The 19,661-nt window shown below is 30.9% G+C and overlaps 2 protein-coding genes across 2 annotated transcripts; both read right to left on the reverse strand.

Moving 5' to 3' along the window:
* Nucleotides 1-1,887: 1,887 nt before the first annotated feature.
* Nucleotides 1,888-2,316, reverse strand: LOC113371379 (histone-lysine N-methyltransferase SETMAR-like). The gene has a single exon (XM_026612007.1). The coding sequence runs from the start codon at nucleotides 2,314-2,316 to the stop codon at nucleotides 1,888-1,890; it is 429 nt and encodes a 142-aa protein (XP_026467792.1).
* Nucleotides 2,317-17,974: 15,658 nt separating this feature from the next.
* Nucleotides 17,975-19,661, reverse strand: LOC113370660 (protein ZBED8-like; the record flags this gene model as incomplete). The annotated part of the gene is made up of 1 exon (XM_026611357.1): nucleotides 17,975-19,661. A coding segment is annotated over one exon (1,662 nt), but the record flags the coding sequence as incomplete, so codon positions are not given.

Consider the following 19,661-nt stretch of genomic DNA (forward strand, 5'->3'; position numbering starts at 1 on the left):
ATTCCGAGATATTTTACGCTATCTTTTACTGGGATTTATAACGAAGAATTATAGAAGGATCTTTTTTAACTATTTATAGCAATAAATCAATAAATAAACGGAATGAAATATGAAATAATAATTTGTTATAACCTCACTAACGTGGAAAATCAAGTGAACAGACAAGTGAACTCTTAATATCTCAAATGATTAGTACTTATACACAGATAAACATTAATTATGGCACGAAAAGTTATATCATAATATTAAATATATTTTTAATATTTTATATCCTATAATCATGAAAAATAATATGTTGACTGTAATAAAATTAATTATGGCACAAAATGTTATATTATAGATACTAAATATATTTTAAATATTATATATCCTAAAATCATAAAAAATGATTTGAAAATTGTAATAAAATTGATAAAATTCAATATATTGATTTTTTTAAAAAAATGTATATATTTACTCAGAATACATAATTTTTTTTTATTAATGGTGTTTATTCAATATTAATTCAATAATTTTTAATATTTCAGAATATAGGGTCAATAAAGACAGGTCCAGCCGTTTCGGAGATACGGAGCAAAGAGTGTAGAAAATAGAAATCGACTTTTTGAGAGAACGGAGTATCCGATTTGAATGATCTAAAAAACATTCAATTAGTAATGATTGGGAAAAATGTTTATTAGTTTTTGGCAAAGGCAGGCCCAGCTATTTCAAAGATACGGAGTTAAATATGTTAGAAATGGCAGTTTTTGAGAGAACTAAGCGTCCGATTTAAATGATTCAAAGAACTTTCTTCTTGTCTTCACAAAATAATTGATTTTGAAAAAAAAAATTTGTTTCAACTTTTTTTTTTTTAAAAAAAATTTTTTTTGTATATCGAAAATAATTCAGATTTTATTTTTAATTCTGACTATAGTTCTAATATACTTTAAACAAGTAATTTCAACTTTGCAATTCAGTTTATATAATTTTTATAAATATTAGACAATGTTACAATATTAATAATAATCTATTTGAAAACATTCAGAATTTCATTCCTCGAACATTTCGTTACGGTACGGAAAGTTCCAGCAATTTGCCTTAAGGCACGATGCCATACACCCCACTAGTTTTATTTTTAGTTTTATTTAGATTATAGTCGATGGATTTAAAATGACTTTTTGAAAGAAATTCTTGTTTTTTAACTTCCCGTAGGGTAAGTTATTGTAATGGGCCAAAAATCGAAATTGAAATTTCTTACATTTCTCGACGTTTTGAAGGTTTCTGAACATTTTGATATACCTCAGAAAAAATGGATGCGTGTGTGTATATGTACCTATGTATGGACACAAATTTCCAGTCGCGTTTTCGGGCGAAATCGGATCAACCGATTTGAATGGCTCAAAATACATTCGATTTTTATTGATAGGGAGATGTGCTGACTAGTTTTTGGCAAAGGCAAGTCTTGCCGTTACGGAGTTACGGAGCAAAGAGTGCAAAAAATACAAATTGTGTTTTTGAGAGAACGGAGTATCGGATTTAAATGATCTAAAAATACGAGGGTCATGTAAAAAGTAAGGTTTCCACATTTTTTTCTGGGTTTGGGCATTTTTTATTGCAATAAATATGTATACAATCGGAAAGCTTGTATTTCAAACTATTTTTTACATAGTCACCAGATCTTCCAACGCATTTTTTCTGACGAATTATCCACTTTTGAAAACCCGCTTCAAAGAACTCCGCCGCTAGGTCGCCAATGTACTTGTTGACCGCTTCCATCACCTCTTTATCTGTACTGAAGCGTTGTCCACTTAAGTGTTGCTTCAATTTTGGGAACAAGTGGAAGTCGCTGGGAGCAAGATCAGGGCTGTAGGGGCCATGATCAAGCAATTTCCACCCGGATTTTTCTAGTTAGGCGGTGGTCTGTCGAGAGACATGCGGTCGCGCGTTGTCGTGGTGCATCCTACCGCCCTTGCTCAATCTTCCTCTCCGGCGATTTTGGATGGCTCTTTTGAGTTTTCTTAACGTATCGCAGTACATGTCCGAATTTATTATGGTCCCTTTAGGCATAAACTCGGTAAGCAAGACGCCTTTTCGGTCCCAAAACACCGTAGCCATCACTTTTCCTGCGGACAGCGTCTGCTTAAACTTCTTCGGCTTCGGCGACCTGGAATGGCGCCATTGTTTTGAGTCTTCTTTTGTTTCCAGAGTAACGTAGTGACACCACGTTTCATCTCCCGTAATAATGGAGTCCAAGAATTCTTCAGTATTCTCGGCGCATTCTCGAAAAAACCACTCGGCACACTTGACACGATTGTCTTTGTGGGTTTCTGGAAGCATATGCGGGACCCACCGCGCACACACCTTGTGATAACCAAGTTTTTTGGTCAAAATGTTGTTGATGGATTTTAGACAAATTTCAGGAACCCGATCAGCCAGTTACCGAAGCGTTACTCTTCGATCCTGGAGTAGAGAGCTCTTCGCCACAACATCGTCAGACACCGACGGTCTCCCGCTCTTTTGCTCGTCATGAACGTATGTTCGTCCTTTGGCGAACTCCCTGCACCATTTGCGGACGTGCTGGATGCTGATGCAAGGATGCATTTGCCATAAACTTCTTCTAACTATCTATGAATATCAACAGGTGTAAGCTTCTTCGCGTTTAAAAATCGAATTACGGAACGGATTTCATATCTGGCGGAGCCATCGCGGATGGCTGTTACACTCGCACTAATATTCGCAGTGAATTTCTATATATTTGGAATGGAGTGGGAGGGATCAACAATGAAACTGGCGTTGCCAGATTTTTCCTAGCATCTCGCACAACGAATGTACAACATTGGGAACCTTACTTTTTACATGCCCCTCGTATTCAATTTGTAATGATTGGGAGAAGTGTTTATTAGTTTTTGGCAAAGGCAGGGCTAGCCATTTCAAAGATACAAAGATAAATGAGTAAAAAATGACAGTTTTTGAGAGAACTAAGCGTTCGATTTAAATGATTCAAAGAACTTTCTGCTTATCTTAACAAAATAATTTATTTTGAGAAAAAAAAAATTGTTTCAACTTTTTTGTTCAATTTTTTTGTATATCGAAAATAATTCAGATTTTATTTTTAATTCTGACTAGAGTTCTAATATACTTTAAACAAATAATTTCAACTTTGCAATTCAGTTTGTATAATTCTTATAAATATTAGACAATGTTACAGAGTATTTGTAATAATATATTTGAACACATTTAATATTCCTCGATCATTTCGTTACGGTACGGAAAGTTCCAGCAATTTGCCTTAAGGCACGATGCCATACACTCCACTTGTTATTGATGTTATGCCCAATTACTAGACTTTATCAATACATATGTCAACATCAAATTCAGAGTCATATAATATATATTTATATATTTTTAATATCGAACGACTTAGAAATCTTGTCTATCAAATTAATTATCTAGATTGTAATTTAATTTACATAGGAGAAACAATCCAGAACTTAATGAAACGTTTACAACACCATAAATACAATTAAAAAAATCCAAGACAATTTAAAACTATGATAGCATAGCATATTTATACTTTAAAACACAATATGGACCTTTCTAACCCGACTGTACTACAATTCGAACAAAATTTATTCAAACGAAGAATTATAGAAGGATCTTTTTTACCTATTTATAGCAATAAATCAATAAATAAACGGAATGAACTTAACACGCTGTGCGACACAAATGTCTTTTATTTAGATAGTATTTCCAAATTTCTCACAAAACAATAAAAACGACGCGCAAAGGATTCGCAATTCGTTCCACACATGTGTAGAATCTTAGTAAAAAATATTTTTTATAAAGTCCTTTCTCCATTATATCTTCAATCAGTCTACGAACAACACACTATACAATTGTGATTTTTTAAATTAGTATTTTGTGAAAATATTGTGTAGTTACGAGTTTAATGATTATAATACATAGTCTAGTGCAGTGATTCCCAAACTTATTTCACCTACCGCCCCCTTTCCAGAAAAAATGTTACTCAGCGCCCCCTTACAAACTTTCCGAAGGAGAAGTTTGTTTTCATCAAAAAATCCGATTCGCTAATTTTATGTTTTCTCGACGTTTTAAGCTATTCTGAATCGAATGAGACCAACAATTGACAATTAGAACTTTCAACGATGTTTGCTTAAAAACGCATAAACCGATTTTAAACATTTAGAAGCCAATCGATGTATTTCGATGTATTTCGATTATAATTTTAATGTGAGGGAAGAGGAATGACGGGGGGTGCGCTCGTACCTACGGTAAATTTGTTCGCAAAAACTAATAAAGGGAGTCGCGTTAAAATTCAAGCAAGATTGGATTTAGACTCGAAATTTAATACAATATCAAAATTGCTATTCCAAAAATTACGCGTTAAATCTCAATACACGAGCCTTAAGCTCCACGGTGTTGTTGGAATTTCAACGAAATCCAATAATTTTACAAATTTAGAAATATTTAATGAATATGGTACATTTGCAAAAAATATAAATGCATTTGTGCTTACGAAAATATCGAGTCTACTACCCGCGCAGCAAATCCAAATTTCTTAACTAAATCTTCCTAATAGATTAAAACTTTTGGATTCACACTTAAATATTCCGCGTGAAGTAGATATGTTGATAGGCGTTGATACGTTTTTTGAAATTTTAGGTAACGAAAGAATTATACTAGGCCCCGATAAATCTATTTCACATGACGCAGCATTCGAGTGGATAGTTACGGGTAGATATCAAAGAAATATAATTAATAGCACGACTAATAATGATCATATATCCGCCAATCTTACAGAATCTCTTACAAAAAAATTCTTAAAGAATCTCTTACAAAATTTGGTAAAGTTACACGCTTTTGAAAAATTACACAAATTATTGACACACAAAGAAACGTATGAACCATTCTTTTCATTAAACCTTTTGCGAAACAAGAATTGGCGGTGTACAGTTTTAAAACGGATGTATTTACTAATACACCTATGCAGATATGTTTGAATAACTTTAACTAAAATATTATCTTTATATAATTTAGTGTTAATTTTAATCATTTATTTAAATATAATATTAATATTATAATATTTTTTAGTTTAGTGCTTTAAACGCCCCTTACACTAAGCATCGCCCCCTAAATACACAAAAGCCCATCACCGCCCCCCAAAATCGCCGCAGCGGTCGCAAGGGGGCGCTGGCGCCCACTTTGGGAATCACTGGTCTAGTGCATTACCATATCCTGATACCATGGATTATTAAAATTTTCCAATTTAACACTAAGATTAACTAATTGTAAGTACTATTTACTATTTTATATTTTTTTCTTTTTACTCCAATTCAATTGTCTTAGTTTTTAATTTTATTTTTAATTTCCACTGAATGAAGGCTAGGATTATAACCAAAACGTTTGGATTTAAAATACATTTTTGAAAGAAATTCATGTCTTTTATTGATGTTATGCCCGATTATTAGACTTTGTTAATATATATGTCAACATCAAATTCAGAATCATACAATACACACACACACACACACATATATATATATATATATATATATATATATATAAATAAACAAAACAATATAAAAAAATACAAAATGACAGATAAATATACATAAACACATGTGAAAAAGCATAAATCTAAAGCAATTCAATAAATTTGTTTTATAACTAATATATATTGTGAAAGTATATATGAAAAACAAACATAGAATAAACAAATATGAAGAAACTCACCATACAAATAAATTTGAAAAAAAAACACAAAAACATACGAAACTGTACGAAAAAATTATAAAACAACAAATTGATAAAACGTCTAGTTATGATAAATTTTAAATAATTGTAAAATTAAAATAAACATAACATAAACTAATGCAGGAATGCACATTTTAACATCAAAAAAGAAAAATGTTTGTCTACATTCGTGGTAGCGTCCACACTGCACATACAAGTTCAAACATGAACGAACAATTCTCTTTGATGTACCGACAAGTTGCGGAACATTGCTCGCCATGTATGTTTGTATTCGTTCGTGTTCGTTGTGGCGTCCACACTATGCTCGTTGCCCTTCGTTCTTGTACGCAATTCTTGCTTGTTCATGTGAGTTCGTTAGGTGTGGACGCACCTTAATTGTAAAATTTGTGCGTGAGTGTTTGCGGAAAATTGTGGAAACTGTATAGTCATACTAGGCATTAAAACATGCTAAGAATTTGACATGCTGACTAACAATTCAGCCTGACTTCTATGATTTCAGATGTCAAAAACGCGTCAGCCATCTTGTTACTTTTTATCACAGCGATTCGTCGCCGTATTGCTTTTTTGTCAAGAAGGCTTGTTTTATATTTAATATTAATATTAATAGTAGTAGTATTTAATATTAATAGTTTTGCTTTGCTTTTTATTATAATTCATTCTTTTTATCTCGATTCCAGTTTATTCGTTTTGGCTTTTTTTATTACACGGCAATTTATTTCTTATTTATATATTTACATTTTAGGGTTATTTTTAATGGATTCTTTTCTTTTACATTTACGCGTAGGTTTTAAAGATCATTTTAGTCGGGATTAAATTTTATAGAATGTTTTAATCTTTATATAATATTTAAGGCTTACGTATACATAGGATTGCATTTCATGAATACGCTTTTGTTTCATAGATAATTCTAGTTAGGCTTATAGTTTATTGTGTTTTATTGTTATCTTAAATAAGACTGTGCTTGTTTGTTTTGATGGTGAAACTCATATAGTTTTCAAGCTTCCATCTAATTATTATTAATTTTTCAGCCTCTATTTATTTGTGTTCGGCTTGTAACAATATGTTTCTAATGTAGTTCTTATTGTTTTGCGCTTATTATCTAAGTTATTATTTTTATTTGTTTTATCAATCTATACATGTTATATATTATTATTCATGTTGTAAATTTTATATATATATATATATATATATATATATACACTATTCAATTTCTATTACTTTTCTTAATCTTAAAATGAATGTTCTTTGACGATTTCACTGTAACTTATAAATAAATAATTATTAAATATTAATTAACAAATATTTATATATATATATATACATAGCTGGGCACCGTTAATCAAATAGTTAACTTCGTTAATCGTTAATCCGCTACAAAAAAAGTTAACTTCGTTAAACGTTAAAGCGTTACATTTCGGAAGAATTAACGCAAGTTAACGTTAATCGTTAATCCGTTAATATGTGTAAAATTACATTTTTATATCGTTGCGTTAGTGAACTTAAAAAACTTATTAGTTTAGGTTCTGGAAGTTAACAGGTTATGAATAAAACAAAATACTTGTATAATTCAAATGTGTAATTTAACCCCTCGCGCGTTTTATGCACACTTCCGTGTGTATAAGGAAAATGGCACAATTATCACATACCGTGATAACGCCTATTGGTCAACTTTCCGTTTTTATGATTGCATATTGCTTTTACAAGAATTTTTTTCTAAATAAAGGGAAAGAGTTTTTTTTAACTTCCCGTAGGGCAAGTTATAGTAATCGCAAAAAAATCGAAAATGAAAATTTTTGCATTTCTCGACGTTTCAAAGGTTTCTGAATATTTTTAGAAAAAATGGATTTATGTGTGTGTGTATGTATGTGTATTCGGATACAAATTTTCGTCGACGATTTCGGGAACACGGATCAACCGATTTGAATAATTCAAAAAACATTCGATTCGTATTGATAAGAAGACGTGCTGATTAGTTTTTGGCAAAGGCAGGTCTAGCCATTCCGAAGATATGGGGCAAAATTGAGCCAAAAACGGTAACTCAGTTTTTAAGAGAACGGAGCGTCCGATTTTAATAATTCAAAAAACATTTTACTTGTATTGACAATTATGAAGAACTGATCAATTTTTCATGAAGGCAGGTCTAGCGGTTTCGGATATCTAATGAAAAAAGTAGAAAAAAATGCTATGTGGCGGTCAAAATGATCATTAGACATATGCACATCAAATTACCAGATATTTTATAGAGATTTTAACAATAAGTATAAATTTTATTTACATTCCTATGGGTTCCGTACCAATGTTTATCCTTTAGACAGCGACGCGGCGCTTACGCGCTTTATATTTTGTCTCTATGCAGTCCTAAAGCAGTAAAATTGCTTTGAAAAAAAGTTCAGATCTTCCAAAATATGTCAAAATAAAGAAAACATTTTTTTTCAAAAAAAATTAATTTTTTGTCCAATAGTTTATAGTTTCTGCATTCCTCTCTACTGCTGTCATACGTTTCCAGCCACATTAACCGAAACTTTGGGTGAAATGCCGCGGCAAGTTGGCACTGTTCATCATTCAGGAGTAGTCCAAATCTTTTCTCTATGCCGTTTAATAAGGCATTGGCTAAAGCTGTGCCGTGCGGTAAATAGTAGGCATTGGATTAACGATTAACGGACTTCTCGCATTTTAACGGAAGTTAACGTGTCCGTTAACATTTTTAAAAGTTAACTTAAAAGTTAATCCGCTAATCAAAATGTTAACTTCGTTAATTAACGATTAACGGATTAACGAGTTAATGCCCAGCTATGTATATATATATATATATATATATATATATAAATATTTATATATATATATATATATATATATATATATATATTAGGTTGTCAAATATCTCCCTTCCGCTTTTTGGTTTTTAATACAAAAAGGCGGAAGGGAGATATTTGACAACCTAATATATATATATTAATTATTGTCATATAATCAGACATTTCACCAAGAAAACTTATACAAATTTGTATGTTCCTTTGCAATTATTAAGTTTGGCTACGGTCCGAGCTTTAATTCAGTGGAAGCTAACTACACTCAAATAATACCTACAGCAAAATTAAAACTCAGCAAACAACAAATAGCTGATTCAGTCGATGAAATAATAAAATTAAAACACTTTTGATGCTATACTAAATCAAAATATTTTATACTGTCTTGGAACAGGTATGTTTCCTTTTTCCTGCAATATTTGCTATAAGAGAACAAGATATATTGTGTTTTAAATTATTATATTATTTAAGGTAGACTATCATCTTGGTCCTAGACAATATAATAATCACTTGCTTGGCTGTGATAACAATGATCTTGACAGGTTTTATCTGTCAAAGTTATAATTCCAATACTTTTCAACATGACAGCTAACCTCTATTTCGTCGCCAACTTAATGCTGGCTGAAATGTTAGCAAATTCTTAGCATGATTTAAGGTGGTGTGTATAGTCATTGGATAAAAGAACGGGATAGAGAAATTTTTAGTAAATTTTTCTATTTCTATTTTTCTTTTCACTGACGCTCAACGAAATTTGTCACTATTATTTTCTTAATTGACAGAGATATTTTACTCAGCGATGAAATCTTTTGGAAAAAAATTTTTAATTTAATTCGTTCAGTTCTTTGTAATTCTTACCCTTTACATTTAATAATTAATATGATAAATAACAGGTTAAATTTTCTAAAAAATATATGTTTCACTTTACAGTCTGATAATTCTATTTTTGATGATTTTTCAAAAATTGCCATATTTAGGTAGTTTTTCACATTTTCTAAAAAAAATTGTTTTTAAATGAAGGTTTTCTGCTAGTTTTTTCTTTTGAAAATACTTTAAATTCACTTTTTACTCCCATAAAGTCTAAAACTCCAGTTGAGCGTGTTATTGATGTTGTTTACAAAGTGGCAATGATTGTAATTGTTGTTATATTGGTGAAAGTTCGCAATATATTTACAAGAGAATGAACCAACATATTTGCAACTCAAAAAATAAGAATCAGTTTAAGACAACGTTTTCTGAACATGTGATTAGTTTAAACCAAGGATGAGCAACCCGCGGCCCGCCGGAGGTTTTTCTGCGGCCCGCCGGAGGTTTTTCTGCGGCCCGCCAAGCATTTCTCAATTACAGATTATTTTTCTAGATATTCTATCAAATACCCCTGTAAAGGTTAATTTTGTTGTCAGTTAAACACTGGTAAAACTGTTGTTTGCAGAAATAGCATTTCCTGATAAAATAAATATTAATTTAAATATTAGTTTAACAATATTGCAAGAAAAATCGAGAACTTGTCGCTGGGTTTAAATCATTGTGAATTTGAAAACTTCCTGACAATTATGGCCTGCCGTGAATATGGCAATATGCTTTTCAATACCAAAGTACGTTGGCTCAATAGTGATGCAATGCTTAAAGGAGTATACGACCCAAATTTATACAACTAACTTGTCAACACTATGCATTTTTTATAATTTTTTGTATGATGTAAACAGAAAAATGATAGTTTTATTGAACAAAAATGTAAGTAGAATTATGTAATTTCTGCCACGACTTCTGTACTTTGCTAGTACCGAGGCATGTATCATAAAAATTATAAAAAATGCATAGTGTTGACAAGTTAGTTGTATAAATGTTAGTGCCAATCTCTAGTGCTGTGTACACTTCTCTATATGTAACCAACCAACATAATATCCACTGATGATGACATTAAATTGAATGTCAAAACGTTTGGAAATAAAGATTATTTTATAAATCTTTGGCTTTTCTTTGTTTGATGTATCGCCCTCAAGAACTCACTCATATATATATATATATATATATATATATATATATATATATATATATATATATATATATGTTTGGATGTATTGCACATATTGAAAAAAATTATTCGAATCATCACGGTAGATATTGCAAAGAGAAGCCGGATCAAATCGATTGTTAATCTCTTGTGTGCTGATTAGTTTTTAATAAAGATCGGCCGGGCCGTTTTCTTGTAATAAAGTTTTAAAAAAAAATCGACGATTTTTATGTTTTTTTTACCATAGTCTTGTAGATCATACTAAAATATTACGGTCCTACGACAAGTCGTTTAATTTTAAAAATTCTTGGCATTTGTTAAAATTAAACTTTTGATCGACGTTTTCTCAAAAACGCCTAAATCGATTTCAGAAATTTAAAAACCATTTGATGTATCTAAATGAGGACTATTGTTGACGATCTGCCAAACCGTTTCTTTGTAATTTGGAAAAAAGTGTTAAACTTTTTGTCCACATTTAAGCTTAAACTGCCGAATCGATTTAAAAATATCAAAAACTGTTCAAAAGATATTATGATGCTGATCACATTTAAGCTCATACTACCGAATTGATTTTAAAAAATCAAAAACTGTTCGAAAGACATTAGTTGGGATTGATTCAGATTAGTTTTAGGTGAAAATCTTCCGAGCCGATTCTTATGGAACTTTTTTTGGCGATATATACTATGGCCTTATAGAACTTACTGAATTATTACGGGCTTACAACAAGTAGTTTAATTTTAAAAATTCATCAAAATTTGAGAAAAAGAGTAGTTTTTTGACGTTTGTTAAAATTCAATTTAGACGATTTACTTGGTATAATGATAGAGTACCTGGTTTTATTAAACATACTAAACCATTAAAGTCCTATGGATACTTGTATAATTATAAAAATTGTTGATTTTTGAAAATTTGTTTTAAGAAAATACTCCGAGTTAACGTGTTCGTTCGTTTTCAATTATGTGTGATAAAACCACTCGGAATACTTTTAATCATTCATAAATTAACTTATTTTTCATTGATTAAGTCGATTATTTACACATACATGTAAGTTCATATAACTTGCCTCAAGGCAAAATACCAATACCAACTAGTTTATATATATGTAGATAGATAATCTATTTGAAATTATTTAAAACAATTATTGATTATTTTTATTACTCGAATTTTTAATTACGGTGCGTGAATATCCAGCAATTTGCAATAAGGTACGATGCCATGCACGACTAATTTTCTTAGCTATAAATCTTGCGGAGCCCGAGACCTTTCCAACGAATTTAAAATTGTCGAAATCGGTTTGTGCGTTCTTGAGTTATATCGTCAGGAAGGAAAATCCCACTTATATATATATATATATATATATATATATATATATATATGAGCTGGCCCGGCAAAAGTTGTTTTGCTACGTAAGGTATATTCTAAACAATTTCTAGAGAATCAAAAAAATTCATACTTTAAGTGTATAAGGATGTGTTGTTTGAATGTTATAAAAACTATTAGTTTGTCTATATTTTATCAATACAATTAAACTGGAAGTTTTATACACTTCCTATAGAAAACATGGTTTAATCCAATCCAAGTCATTTTTGGTTTTTCGACTTATTGATTACGTTTCACATTTTTCAGATTCTTTTTTGATTCAGGATTTTATGTATAATTGTAAATAATACTACTGAGCTTATACCAAATTTTCAAATTTTTGCGAGGGGAGAGGAGAGATAGAAAATGAATTAAGTATTTCTTCTTTGACCTGCTGTTTAAAAGTTTCAAGTAACATTCGATGAATTGAAGTAAATTTAATAAAAAGTATAATATATATGTAGAGCAGGGCGAGGCACAAAGGTCCAATTTGACTTTGAGCAAATATAAACTATATTAAGAAAAGCAAACTAATTATGTCAAAACAAATAACACATTTCAAACGAACAATTATCTGATTACGTTCAGTAAAACTGCCAGCACTTCATCATTGTAGAAATGTGCTTTTTGCTGTCTTTCAAAAAATTGTTATCTAGACCTTTTTACCACATAGACAGAGTAAATTGGAACGGCCAGGTGGCGAAGAGGTTTAATGTCTTATTTTAATTTTAAAGGTCTAACTAATGCTAAAAAACTACCAACGGAAGAAAATACTCTTATTATGGATTTTTAAAGATTACAATTTATCTCCAGATAGCAAAGTCATAAGAATCAAGGTTATAGCTGGTTATACATCTATTTCCCTCTACTTTTCCTTGTTCAACAATACTTAACTTTACTGGTTTTTGACACATCGCTGGTGGATCTTTTTATCCCCGGACCTTCATATATTACTATCTATTTCTCGATAAATTCTGGAAAATTATTAGGTGTACAACTTTGCTTCCGCCGTTTCCGATATGTGGCTGTACCGGCTGAGGCTGGTTGTTTACATAAATGATAATGCCTTTAAAGTGAGTGTGGACAGTGCCTAACGAATTGTCATCTCCGTTTCAGTGACAGTTGTTCTTGTTTTCGTATTATTCACGCTCTAAAATGTACGTTTATGTGCCCAATTCTCGCCATTTGCGGGAAGTTTTACTTTTCTGTTACAATTCGAAAAAAATGCAGCTGAAGCGCATCGAATGCTCTCAGAAACTTACGGTGGTGCTGCTCTGAGTGAAAGAACGTGTCGGGAGTGGTTTCAAAGTTTTAAAAATGGTGATTTCGATGTCGAAGACAAACAGGGTGGTGAAAGAAAAAAAACCTTCAAAGATGAACAACTGCTCTTAAAACCGGATGAAACCATCACAGAAGATCGCTACCGAATGCAACTAATGCGCCTTAGTCGCGCGCTGAAAGAAAAGCGGCCACAATATCAAAAGCGATATGACAACGTCATCTTCCAACACGACGATGCTCGGCCTCACGTCGCAAGAGTGGTCGAAAAGTACCTGGAAACGCTGAAATGGGAAGTCTTACCCCACCCGCTGTATTCTCCAGATGTCGCCTATTCTGACTTCCACCTATTCCGTTCGATGGCACACGGCCTGGCAGATTAACATGTTCAATTCTTCGAAGAATTGGAAAAATGGATTGCTTCATGGATAGCGTCAAAAGAGGACTTCTTTTTTCGAGCCGGGATCCGAAAATTGCAGGAAAGATGGGAGCAAGTTGTCGCTAGCGACGGACAATACTTTGAATAATACATCTGTAAGCACTTTTTCGCAATAAAGCTTTTAATTTTGGAAAAAAACGGCGAACGCAAAGTTGTACACTTAATATAACTAGGAAAATGTTATTCGACAAAATATCTTTTTGGTCGATACCAAATTTAGGTTCTGAATTTAAATAACATAAATAAAAAATAATATTACCTAGAAAATGTTTTATAAATACCAATGAGTGTATAATTATACAAATGAGATCTTTCAGAGCACCGTGTTTGAGAAAAATATGCCAAAAATTGCATTTTCATATTAATATTTCAAAAAGTTGATATTTAGTTTCTAGTAACACATGCGGCCCGTTTACTAACGTTCTTGTACATAAATATAAGTACAAACAAACTTACTTACCACTATTTAATCATAATTAAATAATATTCACGTAAAACATCCTATTAAATGTAATTGAACATCATTTGTCAATATCGTTTGACATTTCACGTACTATCCACCGTCCATTGTTTTATTCAAATTACGCTTCTACAAAAATTTTCAAATTAAAAATGTAAAGTTTCTACGCAATTTTGGAATAATATCTCACATTTTGGACTTTCTCTGGATTGGCACGAATTTTTCAAGACTAAGACTGGCAAAATCGATTCAGCCGTTTTCGAGTTTTACTTGGACATTTGAAAGAGCGCTCCATTTTTATATATATATGATATATGTATATATATATATATATATATATATATATATATATATATACATAAAATAGTTAGGATGTATGCGCATATTGAAAGAAATATTCGAGGCATCACGGTAGATATTGCAAAGAGAAAAAACTAAAAACAAGAGATTAACAATCGATTTGATCCGGCTTCTCTTTGCAATATCTACCGTGATGATTCGAATAATTTTTTTCAATATGTGCAATACATCCAAACATATATATATATATATATATATATATATATATATATATATATGAGTGAGTTCTTGAGGGCGATACATCAAACAAAGAAAAGCCAAAGATTTATAAAATAATCTTTATTTCCAAACGTTTTGACATTCAATTTAATGTCATCATCAGTGGATATTATGTTGGTTGGTTACATATAGAGAAGTGTACACAGCACTAGAGATTGGCACTAACATTTATACAACTAACTTGTCAACACTATGCATTTTTTATAATTTTTATGATACATGCCTCGGTACTAGCAAAGTACAGAAGTCGTGGCAGAAATTACATAATTCTACTTACATTTTTGTTCAATAAAACTATCATTTTTCTGTTTACATCATACAAAAAATTATAAAAAATGCATAGTGTTGACAAGTTAGTTGTATAAATTTGGGTCGTATACTCCTTTAAGCATTGCATCACTATTGAGCCAACGTACTTTGGTATTGAAAAGCATATTGCCATATTCACGGCAGGCCATAATTGTCAGGAAGTTTTCAAATTCACAATGATTTAAACCTAGCGACAAGTTCTCGATTTTTCTTGCAATATTGTTAAACTAATATTTAAATTAATATTTATTTTATCAGGAAATGCTATTTCTGCAAACAACCCATGTAGAAATTAATATCGGTACAATATATTACCAATATCGGTTTTCTGTGGCCGTGATTACCTATATTGCAAAAATATCGGCGAACGTCGGTTCTGTGATGATGTCAACTAATCGACCAGGCCAACGTCAGCCGATATTGAGGCAATAATCTCTATAAATGGCCTTGTCCAATATTGGTCTCAAACTAAAATAGAAATATTGATGCAATATTTTTTATCATCGGCTAATAAATATTGTCCCCAAATAGAAGAATAAATATTGATGCAATATTTTTTTATCATCGACTGATAAATATTGTCCTCAAACTAAAATAGAAATATTGATGCAATATTTTTTATCATCGGCTGATAAATATTGTCCTCAAAATAAAATAGAAATATTGATGCAATATTTTTTATCATGGGCTGATAAATATTGTCCTCAAACTAAAATATAAATATTGATGCAATATTTTTTTATCATCGGCTAAAAAATATTGTTCCCAAAGTGAAATATGAATATTGATGCAACATTTTTATCATAGGCTAAAAAATATTGTTCTCAAAGTGAAATATAAATATTGATGCAATATTTTTTTATCATCAGCTGACAAATATTGTCCACAAATTGAAATAAAAATATTGATGCAACATTTTTTATCAACAGGTACAAAATATTATCGTCAAATTGAAAAATAAATATTTATGCAAAAAATTTTATCATCGGGTACAAAATTTTTTATCATAAGCTAATAAATATTGTCCTCAAAATAAAAAATAAATATTGATGCAACATTTTTTTATAATTGACTATTAAATATTGTTCTCATGTTAATAATAAATATTGTTTCCCACAGTAGAGGTTTGTTTTCTTGGGAAAATCCACATTGCTAATAATATGTTTTGTCGAATTTTGTCATTCTGAATCAAATTAGCCCAAATTTAAAAAAAATCCTAATTATTGTTATTATATTTAAAATAAAAAACAAAAGTCTTGTCTGGGATCGAACCTGAGACTACGAGGCTAAGAGGCAGCAACGCTACCGCTTGGCCAAGGACTCGTATAGAATGAGAGCAATATACGCGCCACATAAGGCTTTAAATATTTAACCATGTGATTATTCACAAATATTCAATACTACAAGCTAAAATGTAAAAGATACGTAAAAAGTTTATTCGGACGAAAGATGCGGAATAAAATTACGAATAAAATGATATATAATTCAATATGTGTGTTCATATAATTATTTTCAGATTTTTCAATTTTTCTTGAATTTTAGCACTGCAACTCGCCCATAGGCCAAACCGTTTGAAATACGGAATTGTGATATATGAAAGAATAATTAAAAATTTTGAGACGATTCTAACAATGTATAATACTTTATATGGTTTATTTATGACAATATGAATTTGGATTTTTTTCTTAAATTACAGGAGTCTGACTAGCTTATTTTCCAGACGGTTTACAATACGAAGTTTAGTTGTATGAAAGAAAAACTTTCTAAGACGAATTTAATAATATATAATAATATATGTTGTGATTTCTTTACGAATTTATTAAATATCTTGAATTTAATAAAGTTATGAGTTTTCTATTTTTTGGCGCGGATGAATACGATTTGTATCGTTTCCAGAATATTCCATGGCTTAAGCGCATTAATACAACAAAGTGGTTCTTCAATAGGCATCATGAGCGTCGCTTGACGAAATGTATTATTTGTTCGATTGTAAATAGTCAAATTATGTTTTTATTAAAAGAATAGTGATAATGTGCGTATGTGTGTAGATTGTGTTATGAGTTATAAATTGTAAATAAACAACTGTGTTGTGTTGTGTTGTGCCGTGTCTCATGTTTAATTATATGTCTGAAGCTGGAATTTTCGAGATTATTTTCAAAAAGATTTGCATGTCTTCAATAACCTTTTTACACTAAGATTTTCTAATTTGATCAGGAGTTTAACAGCATTGAGAAATCTGCCGTATATATTATGTGAAATATTTTATAGACATCAAACATAACATAACCTAATTTCTGGCAAGGAGAATTTTACGCGCTGCAACTATCAGGTAAAGGCATATAATATTCCTCAATATTATTCTGTCTATTCATTTAAAACTTATACTTACTTATTTTCAGGAAATAATAATATAGTAGAGAGAAAAAAATTCTACACTTTCATATTTATAAAAGGTAAGCTTCAATAGTTGCTATAATATAATTATTTCTTTCTGCTTTTAAAACTTCTTATTTATTTTCAGGTAATATTGTTGTAAGCGCAGAAAGAAAGGAAACTGGTTTGCTTAGTAATAAAATGTTATCGAAAAGGTTTTCATCAAAAGTTTGTAACTAAATAAGTTATAGAAAGGAAAGATATAAATTTTGACAGAATAATCATAATGTTTGATAATAATAAATGCAATGTGGAATGTCAATAAATCTGTACATTTGCATAGCAAGATTCTAGACCAACGTTTCTCAAACTTATTTCTTCCATCGCCCCCTTTGAAGATCAAAATTTTTGTATCGCCCCCCTACCAAATTTTTTATACAATATATGAAAACTGTTTCTTTTATTACTTTTATTAATATAGTTATAGTGTGATTAGTTGATGCAACCTTACATTCTAAATTAGACATTTTTACCAGTGAAAGCAAATAAAACGCAACTTTATGACATTAATCATATATTTTATATATTATAATCAAATTGATACAGTATATAAAATTTTATTTTTAAACTCTAATGAGAAGGATGAATTTGATGGTTTTTTACAAGTTTGTCAATATCAGGTTCCATTTCACTCAAAAACAGTCGTAAGTCACCGCGTTTGGTAATTTGCAACTGATTTCTGTTTTTAGTAAGTAGCATTGTCACAGTGCTAAATCCACGTTCACACAAATATGACGATGGAAATGCTAGTAAAAATTTTTGAACAACCAACCACAAGCCAGGATATAAGTGCTGAATTGACTTCTGTAGCCAAAATTGTTGATAACCATCTTTAAATTTGATTTTTAATTCTTCATTCGTTGTTAATTCTATAAGGTCTTCTTCTAGCTGGGCTGATGCTTCTACATATGCATTTGAAAAAGGGTCTAATACCCAGCCTGGTATTTCCAAATTCAAAATATCTTGAAATCTTTCAATAAAATTTCCATGAAGATTTTCCAAATGTTGGCAGTACACGAGCAAGTCTTCGTTGCACGATACCGATAAATTTGGAAAATTATGAAACTCCCGTCTGCCAATATTTTTCTTATGTAATAACAGTTTTGCTATAAAAGCAGCGATGATATTTTTTGTTTTTATTAAATTAAAGCCATCGCCTTGAAGTTGTAGATTCATATTGTTGAGTAATGCATAAAGGTCTGTGAGATATGCTATATCATTTTTTGATGATATCAGGTCTTTACACAACTGTGTGTCCTTATTTTCTAAAAACTCTACAACGGAGTCAAACAGATTGTAAAAACGGGTCAGACAATTTCCTTTTGATAGCCAACGCACTTCTGTGTGAAATAACAATCTGTTGAATTCTTCATCATTAGCGGTACACAGCTGATTGAACAATCTCTCATTTAAAGAGTTGTGTCGGATTTTATTAATAGCTCTGATGACATGTTGCAATGCTTGATGCAATCGTTCACTTAAGTTTTTGGCAACTAGATGCTGTCGATGTATCACGCAATGCACAGCAAGAACATTGGGAATTTTATTTTTTAGGTAGGCTATGAATCCTTTTTGACAACCCCTCATAGCTGGAGCACCATCAGTAGCAACTGATATAATATTCTTCAATGGAATATCTTTCTCATCAAAAAACTTCTCCAATGTTTTGAATATGGTTTCTCCTTTTGTATCTGTCTCTAAATTTCTAACAAATAGAAGTTCTTGGCATACTTCTTCATCTTTAATGAACCTCACGTAAGTCAACAACAACGCTTCATTATTTGGTAAAGTAGACTCATCCAATTGGAGTGAAAATTTACAAGACTTCAAATGATTGCATAATAATTCTTCAATATTTTCAGCCATTTCATCAATTCGTCTTTGCACAGAACTATTACTCAAAGGAATTTTGCGAATTATATCTGCTGCTGGTTTATGTAGCACAGTAGTTATAACTTTTTTTACTGCTGGCAAAATTAATGATTCTCCAATAGTGTGTGGTTTACCTGTTTGGGCAATTAACCGAGAGATATTGTATGACGCTCGAAGTCTGTCATCGTCCTGCTTAGCAGCTACTGAAAAAAGTTTTGACACACTAGGCTGAGCAATATACTTCTTTTCCAGATTTCGAAAGTAGTCAACATTTTTATCCTTCTTATCCGGATGCATTCTATTCAAATGATCTTGAAATCTTGAGGGCTTCATTGCTTCATTTGAAAATGTTTTTGAACA

Source organism: Ctenocephalides felis, unplaced genomic scaffold, assembly GCF_003426905.1.
Source record: "Ctenocephalides felis isolate EL2017-DRISC unplaced genomic scaffold, ASM342690v1 CF-g0.4_SCAFFOLD_01492, whole genome shotgun sequence".
NCBI lineage: Eukaryota > Metazoa > Arthropoda > Insecta > Siphonaptera > Pulicidae > Ctenocephalides > Ctenocephalides felis.

Coding starts and splice junctions, on each gene's coding strand:
- LOC113371379 (XM_026612007.1), bottom strand. CDS start 2,316: ATGCTTCCAGAAACCCACAAAGACAATCGTGTCAAGTGTGCCGAGTGG.